General features: G+C 35.8%; 1 protein-coding gene across 5 annotated transcripts in view; it reads left to right on the forward strand.

Annotated features, from left to right (window-relative positions):
• Nucleotides 1–22,136, forward strand: part of DMXL1 (Dmx like 1) — a 77,731-nt gene that overhangs the window by 1,443 nt on the left and 54,152 nt on the right. For 4 of the 5 annotated variants that reach the window (XM_079331503.1, XM_079331502.1, XM_079331499.1 and 1 more), the window contains exons 2-8: nt 9,056–9,181; nt 12,520–12,597; nt 14,641–14,719; nt 15,208–15,340; nt 17,548–17,614; nt 20,264–20,439; nt 21,851–22,040. In XM_079331503.1, the coding sequence (XP_079187629.1) occupies nt 9,056–9,181; nt 12,520–12,597; nt 14,641–14,719; nt 15,208–15,340; nt 17,548–17,614; nt 20,264–20,439; nt 21,851–22,040 (849 nt within the window). Of the gene's footprint in view, nt 1–9,055; nt 9,182–12,519; nt 12,598–14,640; nt 14,720–15,207; nt 15,341–17,547; nt 17,615–20,263; nt 20,440–21,850; nt 22,041–22,136 lie in introns of those variants that run through there. The other variant, XM_079331501.1, reaches the window with a different exon arrangement.

Genomic DNA, 22,136 nt, shown 5'->3' on the forward strand with positions numbered 1-22,136 from the left:
ATTACTGTGGTCTCTCTTTTGAGGAGCTATTTTCATATAAGTACAGTGTAACAATGTTTCGTTGATATAAATGTATTAACAATATTTCCTATAGCTGCATTCATCTTCCTTTCATTTTCCTTTCTCCTGGAAGGTTATTCATGGATTTCTTTTCCACAGATTTAATATGGCTAACAGAAATATCCTCAACTGTTTAAGAGCTGGTTTTGTTGTTGTTACTGATTCTGTAATGCTGTGTTAAGTTAATGAGATTGCTCAGAAGGCTTAAGAAGTGAAGGGTGTTTTTTGGGAAAACAGTGATGGGCTCTGCTTTTAGAAAATCCTGAAAAAAATTGACCATGGTTTTTCCCTGTCTGAAATTGATATCAGCATTAATAAGTATAAATACTATTAAATTGTATTTTAGAAATGGAAGAAAACCCCTAACATGTCATTCCATGCTACAAGTTTTTGTGAATGAGAACATAGGAATTGATATTTCAGGGTTATGGACTGTTCAGGACGGACAAGTTGTCCTTGTATAACAGGAGAATTTTATAGTTTAAAGCTGTTTTCTTAGATAAAGTATGCTTCATGATATTTTCTCATAGACAGCACTGATTATTTAAAGTGAAATATTATAAAATACTACAGTTTTAAGGTAAAAATATTAGGATTTGTCTCTTAAAAACAAAAAATTTGAAGCAAAATTAGTATGAATCTTCCTGTATCCACTGAATTATGTGCAGTTTTTTTAATATGTGCAGCTGTTTTAAGGACTTATTTCAGGTATTTGTTGTAATGGGAGGCGCGTTTGTTGTTCTGACTCTTTTTTTTAGGATGTGAAGTGTAAAATGGAGCATGATCTTCCTTGGAGAGAACGCTGATAAGTTTTTAGCTCATCTTTTATTTATGTGCAGGAAAAGGCTCATAAGCATCAAGATGCCATAGGAAGCATGCCTGTTGTTTCTGAGGGCAGGTGATAATAATGCATGACACACTAAGTCAGTGAGAATCTGGATCTCAGATGTCACAATTTACCTGTTTATTCTTTATATCCTTCTGATACTGAATTACTTTATTTTCCATGTACTTGTCCACAATGAAAGATATTCTTTGCTTTCTTTTGTTCATGTCAGATCTGAAATATTTGAGTAAATGTTTAAAAAGCTTATGGAGTTTATCACATAGGATTCATCTGAACTAGTTATTACTGGTGTTGTATTTAAGTCAAGTGGGCAACTAGCACTGATACATGTTTTGGCTTATTCAATTCTGATTCTGTAAATTTTTTTAATAATTGTTATTCTCCCCCAGTAAAGTAGCAGAAGACTGGGGGAGGTGGAGTGGAATGTCTGTGAGCAGTAACAACTTTACAAGTGCAAGTCCCAAAACTGGTGGAAGTCACAAAGGAGCGATTGTTTGTAGGGGTAAAAATATGTGAAAGAAAGATTAATTACATGGATTATTTCAATGGAACCAAAATATTTCCTTGACAGATTTCCTCTATGTCTGTGATTAAACTAATTGTGGACTAGAGATGTGCTATGTACAGTTGATAGAACTGGGAGTGAAATTTCTGAAGTTGAAAGGGACTTGGAAAATTGGGGCTGGGGTGGGGTTTCATAGCTTGGTCAAGATCACACTGAGTGTTCTAAAGATACTGCATTGCAATGGAAAAAGGCTTCCTGTTTTGAAAAGTTATTTTGATAAATAGAAGTAATTTATATGACTCAATGATAGTATTACTTATCTATCTAGAATACCTAATATTAGCACTTAGAACTCCCTGGATATCTGTAGTCCAGAGAATTAAGTGAGTTACCGTAAAAATCAGTCAAGAAATTGTACTGTTTACACCTCACCTGCTTCTTGGTTGGTATTTAGTAAAGGAAAGGGATTTAGTATGGAACTTAAGAGTATCTTTTTTTAAAATAATATTTCAGTTAAGCTACTCTGGACTTTAAAAATTAATTTCTTAGCTGGATTAATCTTAAAAAATGATAACATTTCTTTACACATCAATGAAAAGTGCAGTTTCAGTGAAATATGATTCAAAGTGCATGGCAAATCAATTTGGTACTTATACTATAATACAGTTGTAGTATAATAAAATATATTTGATAAATTAGAAAGTTGGAGGTTTTTTTCCAAAAATGATGAAATGTTGGTGCTTAAAATTTAATTTAGCATCCTAACAGAAGAATTTAGTTATTTTAAATGAGATATTTAAGTGGAATACTTAGACCAGTGTAAGTTCTGATGCAAAAGTGGGATGGAGAGAGATCATACTAAAATAGAATAAAATAATTCAACAAGATACTATTTGGCTCATGGTGACTGCTTTGATTTTGAGCATTCTATGCACAGGGCATAAAAATATAACAATTATTGCGATATCGTCTGCTTTATAGATTTGCTTTTAGTTTTTGTTTTGGCTTTTACTGAGTTCTGTGTTGTCTTTCTGGTGTATGCTTATCCCATATATGCTTGAATGTGCTTATATGAAAGTATCTTTATAAATATGCATGTGTGCACACGTTTGGTGCATTTAGCCATGGATAATAGCTGCCCTTCATGTAAGAGATGTAGGTTAAATAGTTTACAAGTTGTCCAAGGTAATGTGTCAACCCTTACATAGCTATAGCAGGAACTATAAGAAAAACTTTGTATGTCAATACATAAAAGAAATACATCAAGAAGGTCAATCATAAGGGCAATGTATGTGTTAGAGGTGCTGTGCTATGTGAGAGGTTGAGGCCCCAGTTGTTTGCTTTCTTTCTGTTGAGAGTGATTTCCCAATGCCACTGTCAGATTGTGAGTTGAGTATGTCAGACTTTCACTTTAGAAAGAAATAAGGATAGTTCATGTACTCGTCTGCACTATTTCCTGTGCTTTTAAAGCACTGTTCTAGTAAAAATGTCTGTTATTTTTCTTCAAATAAATATTAATTTAGAACTAAGAGCCAACATTGGATTGAAAGAATGGGCAGAATTTTTGTGAAAACTCACTTCTGCAATGTAAAGTCACGTTTATTTTTGCAGGTCTGGCACATCTTTCACTCACTAGTTTCAGGCTTGTTTGCTATGCCAGCAGCAAGTGAGTTCCATGGTCCTGCAGCTTGAACTAGTTCTATCTTGTTTATTTCTGTAACAGAAGAACAAAGCATTGTTTAATAAACATTCCAAGTACATGATAATATCACGTTATCTGCCTGTCTTATTGTGCAAAGACAACTTTCTTGTAAATGTTCTAGGGCATTCTTAAGGTGAAAGGCTTTTATGGCCTGCCAACATCAGACGTAGAGGCTCTGCTTGCTTCAAAATCTTGTCTTAGGGTTTCAATATTATTATTCAAAGAAACTAAATATATATTTAGGAATTCTTTCACCATTCAACTGTTTTGACAGCATTTTGTGCCATGCCCCTCCTTCCCTTCCCCTTCTCTCTCCACCAAGGGCTAAGTAATATAGGAAAGTCAACATATAAATGTGTATGAAAATACGTGTGTGTATACATGCAAGAAATTGTTATATTGAAATCATTTGCACTTTGATTAAGAGAAGATTGGAATTACCTTTTTGCTTAGTTACCATTGCTGACAAAAATGTACTTTTATGGCTTCGGTTAAAATGAAAATGAATGGCATGTGAACTATCGTGGACAAGTCTCACAATAGAGGTTAGGTAAAGTGACTGGTGGGCAGAATTCATTCTTTTTCTACCTGAGACACTCTTAGGATATGGAAGATATTTCTTACTCCTTAGTATAGTCTTCTGTTATACAACACTAAAATACCTCTGCAGTGAATAAAACACAAAAAAAATCTAAGTGTAAAATTAGTCCAACAGTTAATTTTATACACTTTGTTTAGAGTACCATCTTGGTAAGAAACTGCTGCTTAGGAGCCTCATTTACAGTTGGAGTCTGGGCTCCAGTGAGTGTAAGAAGATCTGACATCTCTGCACAGATACAGTCTAATGGATGAGTTGCAAGGGGGACAACACAGAGCCAGTGCAAGGACACTGTTAGAGGAGGGGAGTACTCAAGCTCCCCTCCTAAAAGTGGCTGGTCAGTGTGAGGAATAATGAGGAGAGTAGGCAACAATAGAAAAGGGAGCCAATTGCAGTTTGATTGCCAGAAAATTTAGTCACCTCCTTCAGACACTTTTTCCGTTGCAATGTAAAACTTCCCTGCCCTCTGCATCCCTTGCCTTTTGTCTTTGAAACTGTGGTTCTCCTGCAAAATATTAACTAAATATCAAAAATAACCTCCAAGTCATCGTCCTTCTGCTTGGCCGTAGTTATATTTGGAAGCCCTTTAAAAAGGCCTTTCTTTCCCCTTGCTATCCCTTTAGGAACAGATCAGCTCTACAGGCTTAGGAGCTTGCCCCTGGTTCTGCAGCTTGTTGGGCATTGGGAAGCCAGTGTGACCAAGAGTGATTTAATCTGTCTGAACAGATTCCTGTTCTGAAGTGATTCCTTTTTTTCTCTTCTAATGTCAGTCTTTTCAAGTAGTGAGAAATACCAAAATATAAGATTGGAATGATTACATTTTTCTTCTAAAAACAAGGATTTGAAAGGGCACTCATCTTACCCTCACCTTCTTACAGGTGCACTTAAAATTAATTGTTAGAACTGTTTTTTTTCAGGTAGTTTACCCCCATTTTGACAAACTTTTATTTAAACACATGGCATATGAAGTTGTTGTTATTATTATTGTTATTATTAAGCATAAAATAATAGCTATGTTTAAACACAGCTGAAGAGAGGAGGAGGTATAGTTTCTTGGTTCATATTTGTAAAGGAGACACCTTCAGGAAACAGCACGTTTAGGATGCTGTAATATGTCTTTAAGCTACTCCTGTCCATCATAGCCTGGGTTAGCAGGAGCTAGTCTAGGTTCTGAGTTTTGAGCAGCACAATAGGAAAGATGCAAAGCTGTGAGAGAGCATCCAAAGGAGATAGTGCAGGGTCTGGAAGGGAAGCCGTATCAGCCTGGCTAAGAGGAGACTGAGAGGAGACCTCGTGGCATCCTGTGTGACAGGCTTCCTCACGAGGGAAATGAAGGGGCAGGACTGGTCTCTTCTCTCTCGTGACCAGTGCAGGACTCCAGGGAATGCTCTGAAGTCATGTCAGGGCAGGTATAGGCTGGATATTAGATTGCTCTCTCAGAGGCTGGTTGGGCACAGGCTCCCCAGGGAGTGGTCACAGCAGCAGCCTCCGAGAGTTCAGGAAGTGTTTTGACACTGTGCTTGAGCATGTGATGTGATTCTTGGAGCTTCCTGTGAAGGGTCAGGAGTTGGACTCTGATGATCTTTGTGGGTCTCTTCCAGCTCAGGATATTCTATAATAACTGTCTTAAATCTTTTTTCCTGATGCATTGATGAATATGCTGATTCCTCAAGTCTCCAGTGTATAGTTACTAACAGAATTGATAATTACTAACAGAGTTCTTTCATTTACTTAGTTACTTCCAGTGTTTGATAGTTACTAACAGAGTTCTTTCAGTGCAAAATGTCAGGTGTACTGAGGACTTAAAATTGATGAAGTTATTGATTTCATTAAAATAGTTGCTTTATGAATTGCATCATTTCTACTAATGGTATGTGTTACTGTATATGTTGGTCCCTACTCACTATGATGCAAGTATGAAGCTTTATATGAGGTTCAACAAGATCAGGTGCAAGGTGCTGCACCTGTGTTGGGACAGGTGGAGGATGAAGGCATTGAGAGCAGCCCTGCTGAAGGACTGGGGGTGCTGGTGGGTGAGAGGCTGGACATGACCCAGCCATGAGCACTCACAGAACAGAAAGCCAAACGTGTCCTGGGCTGCATCCAGAGCAGCGTGGGCAGGGGAGGGAGGGGATTCTGCCCCTCTGCTCTGCTCTGCTCTGGTGAAACCCACCTGGAACCTGCATCCAGCTCCAGCATAGGAAGGACATGGAGCAAGTCTGGAGGAGGGCCGTGAATATCATAAGAAGGATGGAGCACTGTCAGGAGATTAGTATTATGAGAGATGGGGCAACTGAGAGATGTTTTAAAAGATGGTTTATTGCCTTATGGCATCAGTCTCATAGAAGAGTGAGACATTAAAGATGTTAGATCCTATGCCATGACATCAGAAGCTGATTAGTTCTTAGTTTACAATGCCTTTTGCTAGTTTTTTTGCCAATCAAATACTTCTGCGAAGTTTGCTAGTATCTTTTTACACCAGTCGTTAATTGCATTGCTTTTCATGTCTTTGCCACAATGTGTCATTTTTAAGCAATCATATAGCACTTCACAAACTTTCCTTGATATGTCTTAAACTTCTAATTAACTTTATAGCAGGTTCTCCTGCTAAACTCTAAAACCTTTTACTATCTTACTTAACATACTGCTTTGCTTACTTAATACATATTTTTATTTGCTTAAAATGTAATTCTACTTAAACTACAAACTTATATTCTTGTTTTTTGTCTATTTTATTTTTAATGCTCTAATTCTCCAAGCCTTCTCCAAGGCCTTAGGTCAGACATTGTATCCACCTCTATCTCTGAGCCTGTATGCACAAGGCCCTGAGAGATCTCTGTGCTTGCAATTCCCACAGAGTGCCGTTCCATGAGGAAGGGCTGAGAGAAGTTCAGTCTGGAAAAGAGAGCTTAAGAATTACCTTATCGTGGTCTTCCTGTTCCTGAAGGAAGCCTACAAGAAGGATTGAGAGAGACTGTGTACAAGAACATGCAGTGACAGGACGAGAAGAAATGGCTTCAGACTGTGAAAGTTGGTTTAGATTAGATGTTGGAAAGAAGTTCTTTGCTGTGAGGTTAATGAGGCACTGGAATAGTTGTCCAGAGAAGCTGTGAGTGTATCAGCCCTGGGAGTGTTCAAGGCCAGGTTGGATGGGGCTCTGAGCAACCTGGTCTAGTGAAAGATGTTCCTGCCAGCTGCATAGGAGTTGGAAGCCATTTTTTGTGTTCTATCCTGTGATTGTGGCGGTGGCAGGAGGTGACTTCAGGCTTGTCTGTGAAGCTAGAATTGGAGAGAACCAGATGGGAGAAGTATAGTAAGTCTTTGAAGTCTGATGAGGCCTAAGGGGGGCATACACACACAGCAGGTGGGCTTTGTACAGCCTTTGACGCCTCAGTCTTGAATATGTTTTTAATAAAGCTGTGTCTGTGTTATGCCTTTACATAGAAAAACTTTTTTGTTTGCTTTTGTTTTCCTTTTCCTTAAAACTGCATCTATACAGAACTCTAAATTTTAAAAAATGGTTTTGGGAAAAATTGAACATGTAGTATTTCTGAATAAACTTTTTCTGGTGAACTGTGGACTTAACTAGTGAGTCACCAGGTGAGATAATTTCTAAAGAAAAAAATGTTTTGTGACGAACAGGTCTGAAGTTCAAGCCATCACATCAAAATAATTACTTAACATTTGAACAAAAATTGCTACTCAGTCTGCTCTTATGGAATGAGTTTTCACTTATATTGCTTTGGAACCTCTAGTTCAGTATGCCAGTTAGTAACAAATGCTGCTCTTTTGACAAGCAGTATTGCACTGCTTGAATGCCATGAAGCTGAAGGGGGAACTGGACAGGAAGGGGCTCAAAAACCTACCAGTAATAAGTGATCATAAATATGTGGTTATATTTAGTCTGCAGAATTTTAAGACAGCATTTTCAATTCTGTGGTCCCTGGTGGTTGCAGTGTAATAATGGAATATTGGCTGAGAATGGTGAACAAAGTCTTCTGGCTGAGACCTTTATGAAGTATCACTAATCCTGTGTGGGGGAAAATGTCTTTGGATCAAAATCTTGATGTTTTTTATTTTATTTATGTATTTTAAGGTGTGTAATGGTATGATAGTCTTGGCAAGTCTTGCAAAAAGTACTTTTTCATGTAAAACACCTGAAACATGACCATCAGATTTCAAATTTATATGTCTAGCCTTCAGTTGTTTTGCTTTTGTTGTAAAGTCCACAGTTTTTATTTAATACATTAGAAATTAATAGGGGAGTTGGTTGTAAGGCATGATCACTTTTGTCAGTATATGGAAATTTTCCATCTTCAATTTCTGTGACACTATTCTGCTCTTGAAACCTTTAGTCAATTAAAATTTTGATCCTTTACTAATTCTCTTGCTAACAGAACACTTGTTTGTGCTCGTATTTTTGTTGCTATCTTTCTAACTTTTTAATGAGTGTGTATTCCTTATTTTAAGGCTTTCATCCTTGAATGTTGTTTTCTTATGCTAATTGGTTGATTCTCCTCAGTTGTTTCCACAAGTTTCTCCAGTGTTTAATCTTTTCCTCTATTTTTATCTGTACTCAGTGTCTAATAAAATGTCCAATAAAATAGGAAGAAATTTTGACTTGAGCATTGTAGGACTCAATTAACTGCCTCTTATGTGATATATGTGATATTTGATATAAGATACGATATATCTTATGTGTAAGATATATCAACATAGTCAGTTACAATATAAACTTGAGAGAACAGAATTAATGCAGATAACAGGAGACTAAACAGGTCTGAGAGGACAGTTTTGCTTCTGTATAACTAAGCTTCATGTTGTTACCCTTTTGACTTTTGCCTGTGCAAAGTCCTTACTAAATGTTTTAGTAGAATTTTAGCTCCTTAATTTTTATTCACCCTTTTCAGAAATTTAAAAAATTAAAATAAAAACTTCTAAAGTTCGTCTCCAGTGTAAGAAATATACTACTTTTTCCTACTTTGCAAGAACTTTGGTTTTTATGCTTTTACTTTTCTTATAGATGTTTTTGTATCTCCATAATTTTTTATTTTTCTATCACAAACCACAGTTTGTCAAGCGTTATGGTGCATTTGTAAGCATGGAGGAAGAGCAATGTGCCACTTCTGTTGCTCAGTTTTAAATTATAGACATCTGTATGTTCTCTGCAAATACCTCTTCTGACTGTATAGTGTTTTACATAGATAGGATGCATGGACTATACTGTTTCATACTTCACTGATATGTTGTAAGTAGATAAAGCGTTTTAAGTGGTTGTTTTTTTTTGGTTTTTTTTTGTTTTCTTTGGGGTGTTTTTAATTTATTTTTTTAAATATACTTTAGGCATACGCATCAGGATGTGATATTGTGGTACTTGGGACTGACTTTGAAAGATTGCAGATAATCCCTGGAGCAAAACATGGCAACGTTCAAGTGGGATGTGTGGACTGTTCAATGCAACAGGGGAAGGTATGTGCAGTGTTTTTAATAATGTTCCAGCAATGTCATGTTAAGCACCTTCTTAAGAATGTGGATGCTTGCAAGTTAGGGCAAATGTACTGCAATGAATAGTAAAATGACTGTTTGCTTTCTGTCTTTACTTGTAAGCAGCACAGTAAATATGAAATAGTAACCAAAGTTGTGATAGATGTACTGCATGCAAGGATGTGGATTCAGGGCTACATTCAGGGCAAGAATTTGACTAAAATATTACCTAGTTGGAACAAAAGTAATTTATTCCCTATGGCTATGCACTACTGAGCATGTCATTGACATACTTTGACATGTTAGTGGATGGCAGGAGAAGAGTGCTTCAACAGAAATCACTTTAAGATCATCCAGAAAAATGACATCTGCAAGCAATTAATAAAGCCTCTCTTGGATGGGGTTTGCTTTCTTGAATTCTTAGTTTTTGGTTTTTTGTAGATAGGTCTGCATCAGAAATGTTATATTTTTAGACAACACTGGGTTTTTAACAGAGCTTTTTGAAAATTTTTCTGTCAGAGTGAAAAAGAAATAACCAGGTAACTGTTCTCTGGGGAGTCACAGTTATGTAACACCCCATTGGGATGTCACAGGGTTTAAACTGTTACCAGTTCAGTAGGAACTCTGTCTGGATAACTGTTTGCTCATATAAGAGGGGTTTGTCAGCTTTCTGCTCATCATTGCAAGCTTTATGAACTGATGGGAACTTTGGTTATATTCTGGTGTCCATCTTGAGACCAGACCTCTGATGGAAACCAGTTTGTGTTTGCATGTGAACACTGTGCTGACAAAACCCCAGCCACACCCTCTTCCTGCTTTTTAGCATTTGAGTGATAACCTCTTGCAGTGGTGGTGAAGGAATGCAAATGAAAATGAGGAAATGTTCTGTTTCTGGCACCTTGTAGCCATAGTCCACATGGGTTTCTCCACTGGCTGCTGTCAATTAGGAGGGTTTTTTTGAGTTCACTGAGCATTATTCCTCTAAATTTGCAAGTTCATCTGGATTGCATGGTACCAATTCTGTATGGATTTAAATTGGTCCTTGAATTGTAAATGAATACACATGAGTATTTCACACTGTAAGGCTTACTAAGCTTTAGAATTTTTTTATTTCTTACATAGACCTGTGAGGTCATTTAGAGTCTGCAAGCTGGTCTGCTGTAAGGAAACTGGATGTGTTTCCAAAATGCTGAAGTACTAAGCAGTGGATAGCTAGGAATTTGCTTATTGACTAGACAGATCAATGCATTTTCAGATCATTCTTAAAAGAATAGAATTTCTTCTTAGACATTTTTCAGCAGTGCTGACACAGATTCTGCTTTGGTTTATCAAAATACAGAATTCCAGGCTCTCAAGTGTGTCTTCATAGGAGAAGTACTCCAGCTCTCTGACCATTTTTGTGTCCCTTCTTTGGACCCAACCTGTCCATGTCTGCCTGGTGCTGGGGACACTGGGTGTGGTGCTCCGGGTGTTGTCTCATTAGGGTAGGAAAATCATGCCCCTCACCCTACTGGCCACCCTTCTTTTGGAGCAGTCCAGGACATGGTCGATTTGCTGAACTACAGACACATGTTGACAGCTCAAGCACAGTTTTTTTTATCCTCCGGTACAAATCTAAATCCATGTCCACAGGATTGCTCTCAATCTGTTAATTTTCCTAGTCTGCATTAATAGTATTGATTCTGGACCTTGCCCTTGGGCTTGTTGAAGTAGATGATGTTGACATGGTTGCACCTCTGTGCATGCAAAGGATGGCATTCCTTCCCTCCAGCCTGTCACCTGCCCCACACAGCCTGGTCTTGTCAGGGAACTTGCTGAAGGTGCTCTTGATCCTGCCATTATTGCTTTTGGTAGAGTGCAGCTCAGTGAAGATGCAGGCTGAGTGGCTGTGGAAGCTCATGGAAAGTTCCAGAGGGCAGCAGTTGCTATGAACACTACAAGTTGAGCTTTTTGGTATGCTCATCTTAGTTTTTCTCTAAAACCTGCTGAACAACAAAATAGGGAAAAAATGTCCATATTTTATATAATTTTTTGCTGTTGGGTGTGGAATGGAATTATTAGAGAATGCAACAGTAAGTGAGGTAGTTAAAGAGAATTAGAGAGGGCAAATATTAGTCTGAGATACAAAATGCCTGAAGAAACTTTTTCCTTGCAAATGTGACAAAATTATTCTTGGCATTTTTGGGTCAGGCTGATGTTAGTAGGATAGAAATTTGTTTATCAGTTCTAATGTAGAGGGTTTCTCTTAAAGCTGTGGATCTGTGGATTTTAGGATTTATGTGAATTGCTATGTTTGTGTGGATCTTGGGTATGATGGTTTAGTTTGGTTTCCTTAAAAGCTTTTGTGGTTGATACTGGAATCAAAATATGTTTTGTAAAGTGAATCTAACTTTCTTATTGTTAAAGGAAAATTGTGAATACTTTCCAAGTCAGAATTTTACAGAAATAGAAAACTATTATTACAGCGTATTGTATATGTAGATGTTCTCCTTTTAACAACCATCAGTTCAGAATGCAGTATGTCCATTGTTCATGACCTGTGCGGACTCCTTAAATTTTGTAAATCTGTAATTCAGAATACTTCTCAGCAACACTGCTATATGACAGTTCTCTCAGGCTCTCTGCCTGAGGTCTTTAGCATACATTTGGCTTGTTTTGCCTCTTCCTAGCAAGTCTTCTTGGTTTGATTTCGTGTAGATACCTTGAGATCAAATGCTAAGAATTTTGTCTTAATGCAAGTTGGAGGTGGGTGATAATCTGTGATGAAATAGGACTTTCAAACACTGATTTAAAAATGGCCAAATTTTTGGACAGTTTTATGTTAGCCTTTAGTAGAAGGTTCATTTGCACTTTTCTGCTATGGGTGTTTTCTTTGCATAGTTTGGATCTTTTGAAACAACATTTTAAAAGGTAGCCTGTTCTAGTGAATGCTAGGGAAATAGACAGAAATACTGTGATTGTGTACTGGTTCTGTGTCTGAGAATATGAGTTCTGCAGATTGTTTTGAGTGTTTGCATAATTTAATATGGAAAGAATATTGCTAATAATCTGATTTTTTTTCAAAAGTATTTGTTTAGCTATATTCTCAGTAGTTCATTGTGAATAATGAGTAAATGGAGGATTGTAGTTTTGTTCTTGACAATACTAGCTTAGTGATTTTTAGTAAATGTCATTTTCTGTTTTCAAAAGGAAATATGGATGGGAGCTTCAGATTTACCTACAAGTGGGGTTAGAAGTAAAATCAACCATTTGTATCTTGTTCTTGTTTGTTCAGCTTGTTTCTTTTATGTGTGTTATATACATATAAGTGTATTTTACTTTAGATCGCAGCTTCTTACGGAAAGGTGATTTGTATCTTTGAGCCAGTTAGCATCTTGAAGCAGAACAGCAGTCACCATAATGTAAGTATGTCATCAGTCCTTAATTTGTCTGAGTTGTTACAAAGCCTGTCTGATTTTACTGGTTTGCTTTAGAACTGGAGTTTTTTTTTGGTATCTTCTTTTAATGCTAGAATAAAGTTGAGACATAAAGGTGGCTCTTGGGAAGTGAAAATGGTGGGATAAGGACAGAGGCATGTAATTTGAAATAGTTTCAAGGAAGATAGGTTTTATAATAATGCTTCATATTCCTTGCTTATATAACCCTGCGGTTCATAACTGAAATATTCCAGAACCCAAAAAGACACACACAGCTCCATTCTGCCATGAGTAGCCATTAAAATAGCAAGTCCTTTTTGAACAATCCTGTGTAGTCTTTATGCTATGCATTTTACAGTTCTTGCTTTATCTTTAGCTCGCGAAATTACATGCCCTTGCCAAAATTGTAATAGTTTCAGAATTCTGTGGCTTTATTAGAGTATCTGACTGAATGATTATATTTCAGTGTTATAATGGTGAATAAGAATAATATTTATTGTCTTGGGGCTTACTTTTGGTGACATTGGTTTAGTGATTAACATCCTAAATCTTAATTTCTGAATAATAGTGTTATTTAGTGTGAGTTACTTGACCATGCTGCTTACATGAAGAGGCATATGGATATAATTAGAAGCATTAGAATTAAAGTCAGTTTATTGATGTGAGAACTTTGGCAGCAATTGCTGAAGGAGCTTCTGTCTCCCTCTTCAGGGGCTTGGTCTCCATTTGTATTAACAAATTGTTTGTATGACCATCTAATGGACTCTTCTCTTTGTACTAAATAACTTAGTCATAAGATTCTTGGTGTAATGTAAACTTGTATTATATATTAATTAAATAGCTGGAAATGAACACCTGTGTAATAATTTACATCACTGGAAAGCAGTGGAATAAAATTACAGTAAGATGTGAGTTCTCATGCTCTTATGATCACTTTGGATATACTGCTCTTGTATTTGGTCCATCCACCTCATTTTTTGATCCATCTTGAATGTTTTTTATACTGGTAGTCAGTACACTCAGCTTGAAACTTCAGTAGTAACTGTAAGCACTAGAGGAAGCACTCACAATTGGCTTTCAGGTATTTATAGTTATTTTGTTATATTTATAGTTATTTGTTATTTATAGTTATTTTGTTACTTCATTCTTTCAGTTGACTTTTATGCAATGGTTTCCAGCATATTGTTCAAAATTATTGTAATATTGTCTTCCATTTGCTGGAATGTTCAGTAAATAAAAAATCCGAAAAAAACCCTAGCTTTGCAAATACCCTATTTAGGTTCTTATCTGCAGCTGCTTCTTACTGTTTTTTGCCATACTTCTGAAGGACTGAGTTGTCATATTTTATCTTCATGTCTATTTTGTGTGATATTTTTGGAGTGAGGGATGACTACTTTTAAAAAAGTCTGTGAATTAAGAAACCAACCTGATGGCTCCTAATATTATTTCCAGAAAATTTTTCAGTTTCTGCTGTAAATCAAAACATCAGACCTTTGTGGTCTATTACTGAAACAAGACAAGATAAATATTTTGTGAACTTAATTCTCAGCTTGTTCTAGAGAATGAAGTGGTGATACAAAAGCTCAAGATACTTGACTGTCCTGTTGTATATTAAAAAAAAAAAAGAGTGAATGGGAAGTTTGTGACCTTTCTGAACTCCTAATTCAATAATGGTACAGACATTAAACCAGGTGCATTGAACTTGTGTAATTTATGATATCTTTTCTTTGTTCCAAAAATAAAATCTTTCTTCCTCCTAAAAAATTCTCAAATTCCAGTAGTGATTTCATATACTAATTTTTTAATCTAAATTTTAAAATAAGAAGTTAAAAACCTCTGTAAGTGTAGTCATATTAGTGATAAGCTATTTTGTTTAATGTCAGAATGCATCAGTTTTTATTAGATAAGCAGTGACTAATGTTAAACATCTTCAAAAAATTTGGAGAATGCACTATTTCTATTAGAAAAAGAGGATGGAAGAGTATGAAGTGTTTTCATGCTAATGTTTGTAAATACTTAAAATTTCAGGTGTTACATTACCAGTGGCAGAAGAATGCTCAAATCTCACTGGAAACTATAGCACATAATCTAACATGGGATCCCACAGGTATGAACAGATTAAAAGAAGCACTTTTCTATTTGATACTGCACCTATTTTTTAATTTAAATTTTGTCATTCCTTGTGGACAAGGAAAAGTTTTTGTTCTGTCCTAGTGTGATAGTGAAGACCAAAGTGGAGCAAAATGTACTTTTTGTCACTTACTACAGGAGAACTAACATACTAAGTGCATCTGTATAGTCTGATTATTCTTATCTGAGCTGATAAGAAAGCATGGCTTAGATGGTAAATATTTATTAAGAAAGAGGAATGTCTGTGGTAGATCTAGGGCATTTCTTTTAGAGAATAACTAAAGTTAGAATAATTTTCATGGTTTGAACTATACATGCTCAAATGTACCAAAAAAAATCTAGAAAAGGTATATCTGCTAGAATTTTTTCTTCAGTTTCAACTCTGCAGAATTTTTTTACTCTCTTTACAAAAGTCTGTAGTTTGCTACTTGCTTATAGTTAGATTTTCATAAATATTTGTTCCAGGTACTCGCCTTCTGACTGGTTCCAACTGTCTTCAACTTTGGTCCAACCTTCCTTTGGAAAATGCTGCTGACAATGACAGTACTGAGAGAACAGGTGTTGGACTTGGAGAGTGGAGATGTATCTGGCAATGCAAGTAAGAAATCCGTTTAAAGACAAATAATTCCCTTTTCTTTACTGATTCATACCTTTGAGATTAAGTACTTGGTGTAGTTGAGTGAAATGCTATTGCATACTTCTGCTTGATAAATAGTATTGGTGTGAGATAAACTTTAATCATATTTCTGTTGACTATTTGACATTCTTTCCTCTTACAAGATCAGTTCAGTTGGTGTTGGGCCAGTTCTTCAGTTACACAGAGCACTAAATAAATAAAATACTGAGGGAAGGCTAGTATTGAAGTTCTCCAATAGGCACTCTTACTTTTAGAAGAAATAAGGTGAAAGCTGTATAATTGAAAACTATTGTGCTGGTAGGACTGATTTAAATAAGCTTCCTTCTATGTTCAGTATATTCCATTGTTGTTTCCTTCTCACACATCTCCCCTCTTGCTTTCAGTCTTTCTTTTTCTGAGTTTATTCTGGGTATTTGAAACAGTCAAGATTGGTACATTCTCTTCTCTGTGTCTCTTAATTCTCTTTTTGTATTCATGTTGATTTTGATATTTGCATTTGTATAATGTACATTCAGAAAAGTTTTAGTTTAGTACATAAGTTTGTAAGACAATTTAAATTCTTCTGCCAGAGGCAGATTTCCCTGGATGCATTGTTTATGTGGGAGCAATGTGCCATATGGCCATCTCCTAAAGAAGTTTCCCAAAGTGGATGACTGGGCAGACACACCTGAAGTTACTCTTTGTGAAGTGTTTAGAATTCTGCTATGTACTTCTATGGGTAGTTTTCTGGATATACCAGATAAACATCCATTTTATGATCCTTCAGTTGTTCCTTTTTTTCTCTGTACTTGAATTTTTTATTCATGATGTGTTTAAAAACCCGAGGTCATCCAAATGATAACTGAAAAACATTTCTTTGCATGTGATAAACTTTGTAACTACAAGAAGTTGGAGCCTTACTCTTTATTTTTTTGTGACATCTTTTAGTGCTTATCTCTCCGCCTAATAAGTCATCCTGTAGACAGAATGCCATTGAGTATGGCTTTAGAATACTGGTAATAGTAGTCAAGATCATACAGAGAGTGCTTTTCCTCTGTCCCTTCTATAACAGGTTTTGCATTTGTATCATGTGTAAAGATTTGCAGAAGTCTTCTCAGCTCTCCACCTGTTTTTTGTCAGAGATACAGCTGAGTGTTGCCTTCTTTGAATGGGTAGGTGCTAGAAAGGTCAACAGAACTTTTATTTTTTTGGTATATCTTTTGTGCCTGTATTTTGTACTCCAATTAGATTTAGGATAGGTTTTTCTTGTAGAGAAGTCTGCAAGAAAGTTATTTTGCCCCTGAAAATACCCTTTCTTAATGCCTGAAGGAAACATTCCCAGATGTTTTCATATATGCCCCAGCAAGAGAGTTTAGTTTAAACCTGGGTGGACTTCTTTGATACAAGATTCTTGTGATCACCTTGTTCTTGTTACTGCACATAAATGCATCCTGCTTTTGTTGGCCTTAACTTAATCCCTTTTGAAGTTAGGCCTCAACAACTTGTTTACACAAGTGTTAAATTAAAGATGAAAATGCACACTATATCTGTGCTGTGCAATTAAATTTTTGTATGTTCTTGTTGCTATTAATGAACTTTGCTTAGTCAATAACTGAATGCTTCAAACCCTGTAAAAGAAGCTCGTTTATTAGTACATCCAATTACAGTAAAATGCTCCAAAAGTTAACCACATAATTAGGTTTAGAATATTTTGGTGTAGCATTTTATAGCAGTGTGACCATTAATGTAAAAGCTACTTTCAGATACTTTTAAACTACATTATTCTTTTTACACTGTTTTGTTTTCTTGAGTTGTAATTGTAGGAGTATGAGAAGTGGAGCTGTCTTTCAGAGAAGTTAGAAAATAATACGGTACAACAGAGATAGGTTTGAGATCCATATAATTGTGAAATGGAAGTAGCATTGTTTAATCTGCTAGCAGCTGCTTTTCTGCCATGATATTTTTGAATATTGGATATCCAGTTACAAGATTTTGGTTTTCTGGATCACTACAGCCATGTGTTCTATATCTTTTGGACTTTGTTAAAAGTTAACTGTTTCACACAACACCCTACACACTTGTATTTAAGAATTAAAAAAGTTTTATGCACTCAAAGAAACAAAAAAGCTTAGAATTCTATAAAATTTGTTAAAATTAGTTTTCTCTTTTTAATTGTCTTTATTCCATAGAACTGCTTCTCAAGTTTGTTTAATGAAGTTCTCACCAGATGGGGAGTTCTTTGCTACTGCTGGAAAGGTAAGCATTTTTTTTTCCTTCCGAGTTTGTACTGATTTAGAAAATCTATTGGAGCAAACCAACAAAAACACATTTTGAAAAACAAGGTTTCTTAATGAAAAAATATTTTCATTATTTTCATGTATATTTTCATGCCTGTCTGTTTTACATTTTAGTAAACATGAATTTGGTATAAAGGTAGTTCACAGTAGGGAGGTAACATACCAAATATTCACTGCTTACTATTCTAAAATACTAATTTTTGATTTGTACCAAATTATAAGACTTCAGAAAAAGAAGAGCTTTGAGGAATGGGGAAAACCTGTGGATGAAATTGCTGCTAGATATCCTACTAGTAAGGAACTACAACCAAAATACCAAAAAATATAAAAGAAATCAAAAACAGCTCTTTCATATGTTTTTGTGTAAGCATATCTATATGCCTTTTTGTGTTAGTAGAAGAGCATTCACATTCCCTTCCATAGGTATATTTTAGCACATGGTTCATGACAGTGTTTGTGGTTGTTTGTGGCCAGTCTCATTGCTGAGTTCTGTGTGCTCAGTATTGAGCAGTTTGTCAGCAAAAGCAGAGCCCCTTGGTAAACTAACCAAAAAATTAAAGATAAATGTCAGTCTTGATTTCCTGAAACAAACTAGTCTTTTATTTATACTCCAAAACTTGTTATTCAGGTTTTTTAAGAGAAATAATGTCCTAACAAGTCCATGCAGAAAAAAAAAATCAAGATCATGTAGAGGATCCAGTGAACAAATGTGACAAACCCATATGAGAATTTGTTACTTGTTAAGGAATATGAGTGAGAGAAGTAGTTTTTTTCTGCACCTGGTTTCTGCTACTAACTGAAGAACCTAGGAGAGGCTGCAGAGTTCCTAGATGCAAAATGCTAGTATGTAAGGTTAATTAGGAGAATGCAATTGCTGGTATTAGTGAAAACCTAGCTTAAGTGTCACTGAATCCTGAGGAGTAGTAACCTGACAATGTATTTCAGACTGAAGAATGAAAGACAGTTTTGCAGTTTACTCTAGTCTGTCTTGGAAACATGAGTGAAAAATTAGTGTGTACACATAAAAAGTGGTTAGAACAGAGTTTGATTTAGTAATAATGTGGAACTTGGCTGTTTAGGTTGTATTATCCCTTAATACATGCTTGAAAAGCAGAGTTGAAGGTGATTCAGTCTGCAAGTAGATCTTGCTTTTTAGCAAGGTAGTTGTCACACATTTTTGTGATTCAGTTATGTGCATCAGAAACAGATGAGTAATGCACATCTTTTCTTTTTAGTTTGCCTGTGCTTGTTTTTTCCTTTAAAGTTTGCCATTTCACGTCATCATGCTTGATTGGAAGACTAGCTTTTAAGACATTTACTATCTTTAAAGAAGATATAAAGATGTAACAAATCTGCAAAGTTACCTAGATTTCCTTTTCTATGGAAACTATACTCCAACTAGCAAGCTTCCAACATATAAAGTGAAATTCTAAGCTTTCTTCATGATAGATTATTATCTGTATAAAAACAAACCAAAAAGTTCTCATGCTTCATTCTTTTTGTGCTCATTTGAATGTTGTATTGCTTGCTGTGATGCCTTTAACTGTCACAGAAATGAGAGCCATTCCAGCCATGTTATAGATAAAACATATACTCAAAGAATTTTATTTATGTAAAAAGCAAGTATTTTGTTATTTTCAGCAAGATATATATTCCACCTTTTTTTGATGGGTAGAAGTTAATTTTTACTTTACAAGTCAAATGTAAAGGATTTAATGGTTTCTGATGTTAGCATTTGATGGAATGATGAAAAAATTAATTGAGCTGTAAATAGCTTATGTAAGATTAATATTATTGCAGAGTTTTTGACTCTTACATCTTATGTCCTGTTATATTGTAAATTCCTTCAAAGCAAATTATTGAAGTAAGAAAAGTAGGAAAATTAATAACTTTTTTTTTTACCATAAATGCCTAAGTTAGTTGCCTGCCTGGAGAATCTTTAAAGCACACCTTTGTTTCTGTCTTACTCCTTTACTTGACTTTTTGTGAGGGACAGTGCTGGTCAGCAAAACCAACCTGTCCTTCCCTCAGTAGGGTCACGTTATGCATACCCAGGTTATTTCAATGTTTCAGAGCCATTCACATTTAATAGGTGATCCACAACTTGAGGATCTGGGTCCAGATTAGTTCATCTAGTCCTTGGAGGCATAATCAATTTGTGTGTATCTGAAAAAAGCAGGCTGAGCAGTACTGAGCTTTGTTTTTGAGATGTCATCTATGACATTTGTTTTCCTAACAGTTAAATCTCTGCAGCAGGTTTGGGTGGCTTTCTGGCAAGGTAGAATTACTTGTACTAACATTTGAATATCATCTCAGGCTAGTGCAAGTTGTGGTTTTGTGATTAAAAATTAGCAGCTAATCAGGAGGACCAATATGAAATATGAGTTAGTAATGGCAAGAGCTAAATGGAAGCTCTGCTGCTGTGTGTTCTTTAAGAGAAGTTTTGAAGTTTTTGAAGTGTTTACGGAGCTGTTCCTCTCTGATCAGAAAAGCATTTTATTTTAAAGAAAAATGGTACATCTCTAGAGATGTACCCAAAAGTACTTGAAGTGCATCATATTCTTACGCCAAGTAGCCTTATTTGCTTTCTTCCTTTGTCTTTCCACAGGATGACTGTCTTGTGAAAGTGTGGTATAACACAGAGAGCTGGCGGTCAGCTGTAACACCACCTGGTGCCAGTCCAGAAGACCAAGCAAAAGAACTTGATTTTTCATTTGTTTATTTGGCTCATCCTCGATCAGTAAATGCATTTTCATGGAGAAAGACCAGTAAATTCATGCCACGGTTAGTAGTTCTAATAACAAGTTCATAAATTGCCCAAACCCCCCCCAAACTATTCAGTTTGCCTGTCTGTACAATCAACTGTCTCACTTGTATGGTTTACTTCAGTTATTGAGTGTGCACACCTTTTTTACTGTTTCTGCTCTTGAAAGGATGGTAAGTATCCTCTTACCTGGGAAAGAACTGAAAAGATAGAAGTCTCACAGACTGACTGACTTAGGCATTGAACTAAATATAAAATCAGTTCTTAAGAAGTCATGTCTCTTTGCATTTTTTTTTTTTTTTTGATTGCACTAAGGGATCATTCATGCATTTAATCCTGACTTGTTGTATCCTGATGGAATCAGAGCGAAAGTCCCGTGACTTGAAGTCCTTTTTCACAAACATTCAAATGTTTTCATGCTTTTTTATTTGTTTCTCTGCCTAGTGCAAAGCTAGATGTCTGTCAGAAGTAGTATCTGGAAGCTGAATTCAAGTAATCATTTGAAGCTGGTATCTTGATTTTGAGGTCTTAGGTGTTCAGATGATTCCAAAATGACCTGTCCCTAGTTTTCACCACAACTTTCAATCTTAAACTGGAGTAGCATTAATAGTTTTGTGACCTGCAACCGTCTTTTTGCCATGTTATTCCAAACAGTAAACAAATTTGTATACCTTTGTATTAAGCAAGTTTTTATTGCTCTTTTTACCAGTCCATAAGACTCTTCACAAATCTGTTGCTGTAGTTTTTACTATGTATGTCACTTTTGGAAATCCACCTGCTCCATGATTTCTGAGGGAGTTTGCTGCTGGACAGTCTGGTCATAGTTTCGAGCCTTGGTTAGAGCTAAATTGTGAACTTACATGACCTGATGATGTGTATAGTTTTTTTCCAGTATCTAGTTTAGGGTAATTGGATTTTTGATCTATGTATTTAATACAAATTCCCTTGGAAAAGTAGTAATTAAGAAAAAACTCCTAGGTTTAAATTGTCTGGTGTAACCCTGGTGTTACCTGAGTATCTCTGTTTTGGATATATGATTTTGTAAGTGGTAGGTACCAGTAAGACCTGGAATTAAGATCAGGTATTCAGAATATTATTAGCTTTTTATGTGAATGACTTTAAAAGCTAAAAATATGCATTTTGCTGTTCTAGCTATGAATTTTTCTTTAAATGGAAATCCACAATTTGCTGTTGCACTGTTTTGTGGTGATGTTTGGGGTAATTTGTAGTCAGATACTTAAACAGAAGGGTGTGCTTTTCCTGCAACATTTATTTTCCTAACAATGTATTGATGAGGTTTTATTGTGCTGGTATCTGTAAGTTGGTGTCATTCCAAACACTGGTGGTGGAAAACTGTTTGGAAATGTCAGTTTATTTTGATTCTGTCCAATAGTTAGCAGCTTCTTCACTCCTTAAATTTTCTTTCATTAGTGGTGCTGTCTGCAATGTACTCCTGACTTGCTGTAAGGATAATGTTTGTCGTCTCTGGGCAGAGACTTTGTTACCCAATGACAGTCTGTTGTACGGGGGAGGATACAGCAACTGGAGTGAAGCAGTGAACTTCACAAATAACTTCAAGAGAAATATTTCCAGTAAAGAAAAAGTGCAGAGTGCATTAGAGGTAAGAACTGAATTTGAATTTCATAGAGAAGAAACACACATACAAACTTGTGATTTTAGACAAGTTTGTAATTTGTAACTCAGACATGTATCACAA

The sequence above is a fragment of the Erithacus rubecula genome, assembly GCF_903797595.1.
Source record: "Erithacus rubecula genome assembly, contig: SUPER_Z_unloc_4, whole genome shotgun sequence".
Classification (NCBI taxonomy): domain Eukaryota; kingdom Metazoa; phylum Chordata; class Aves; order Passeriformes; family Muscicapidae; genus Erithacus; species Erithacus rubecula.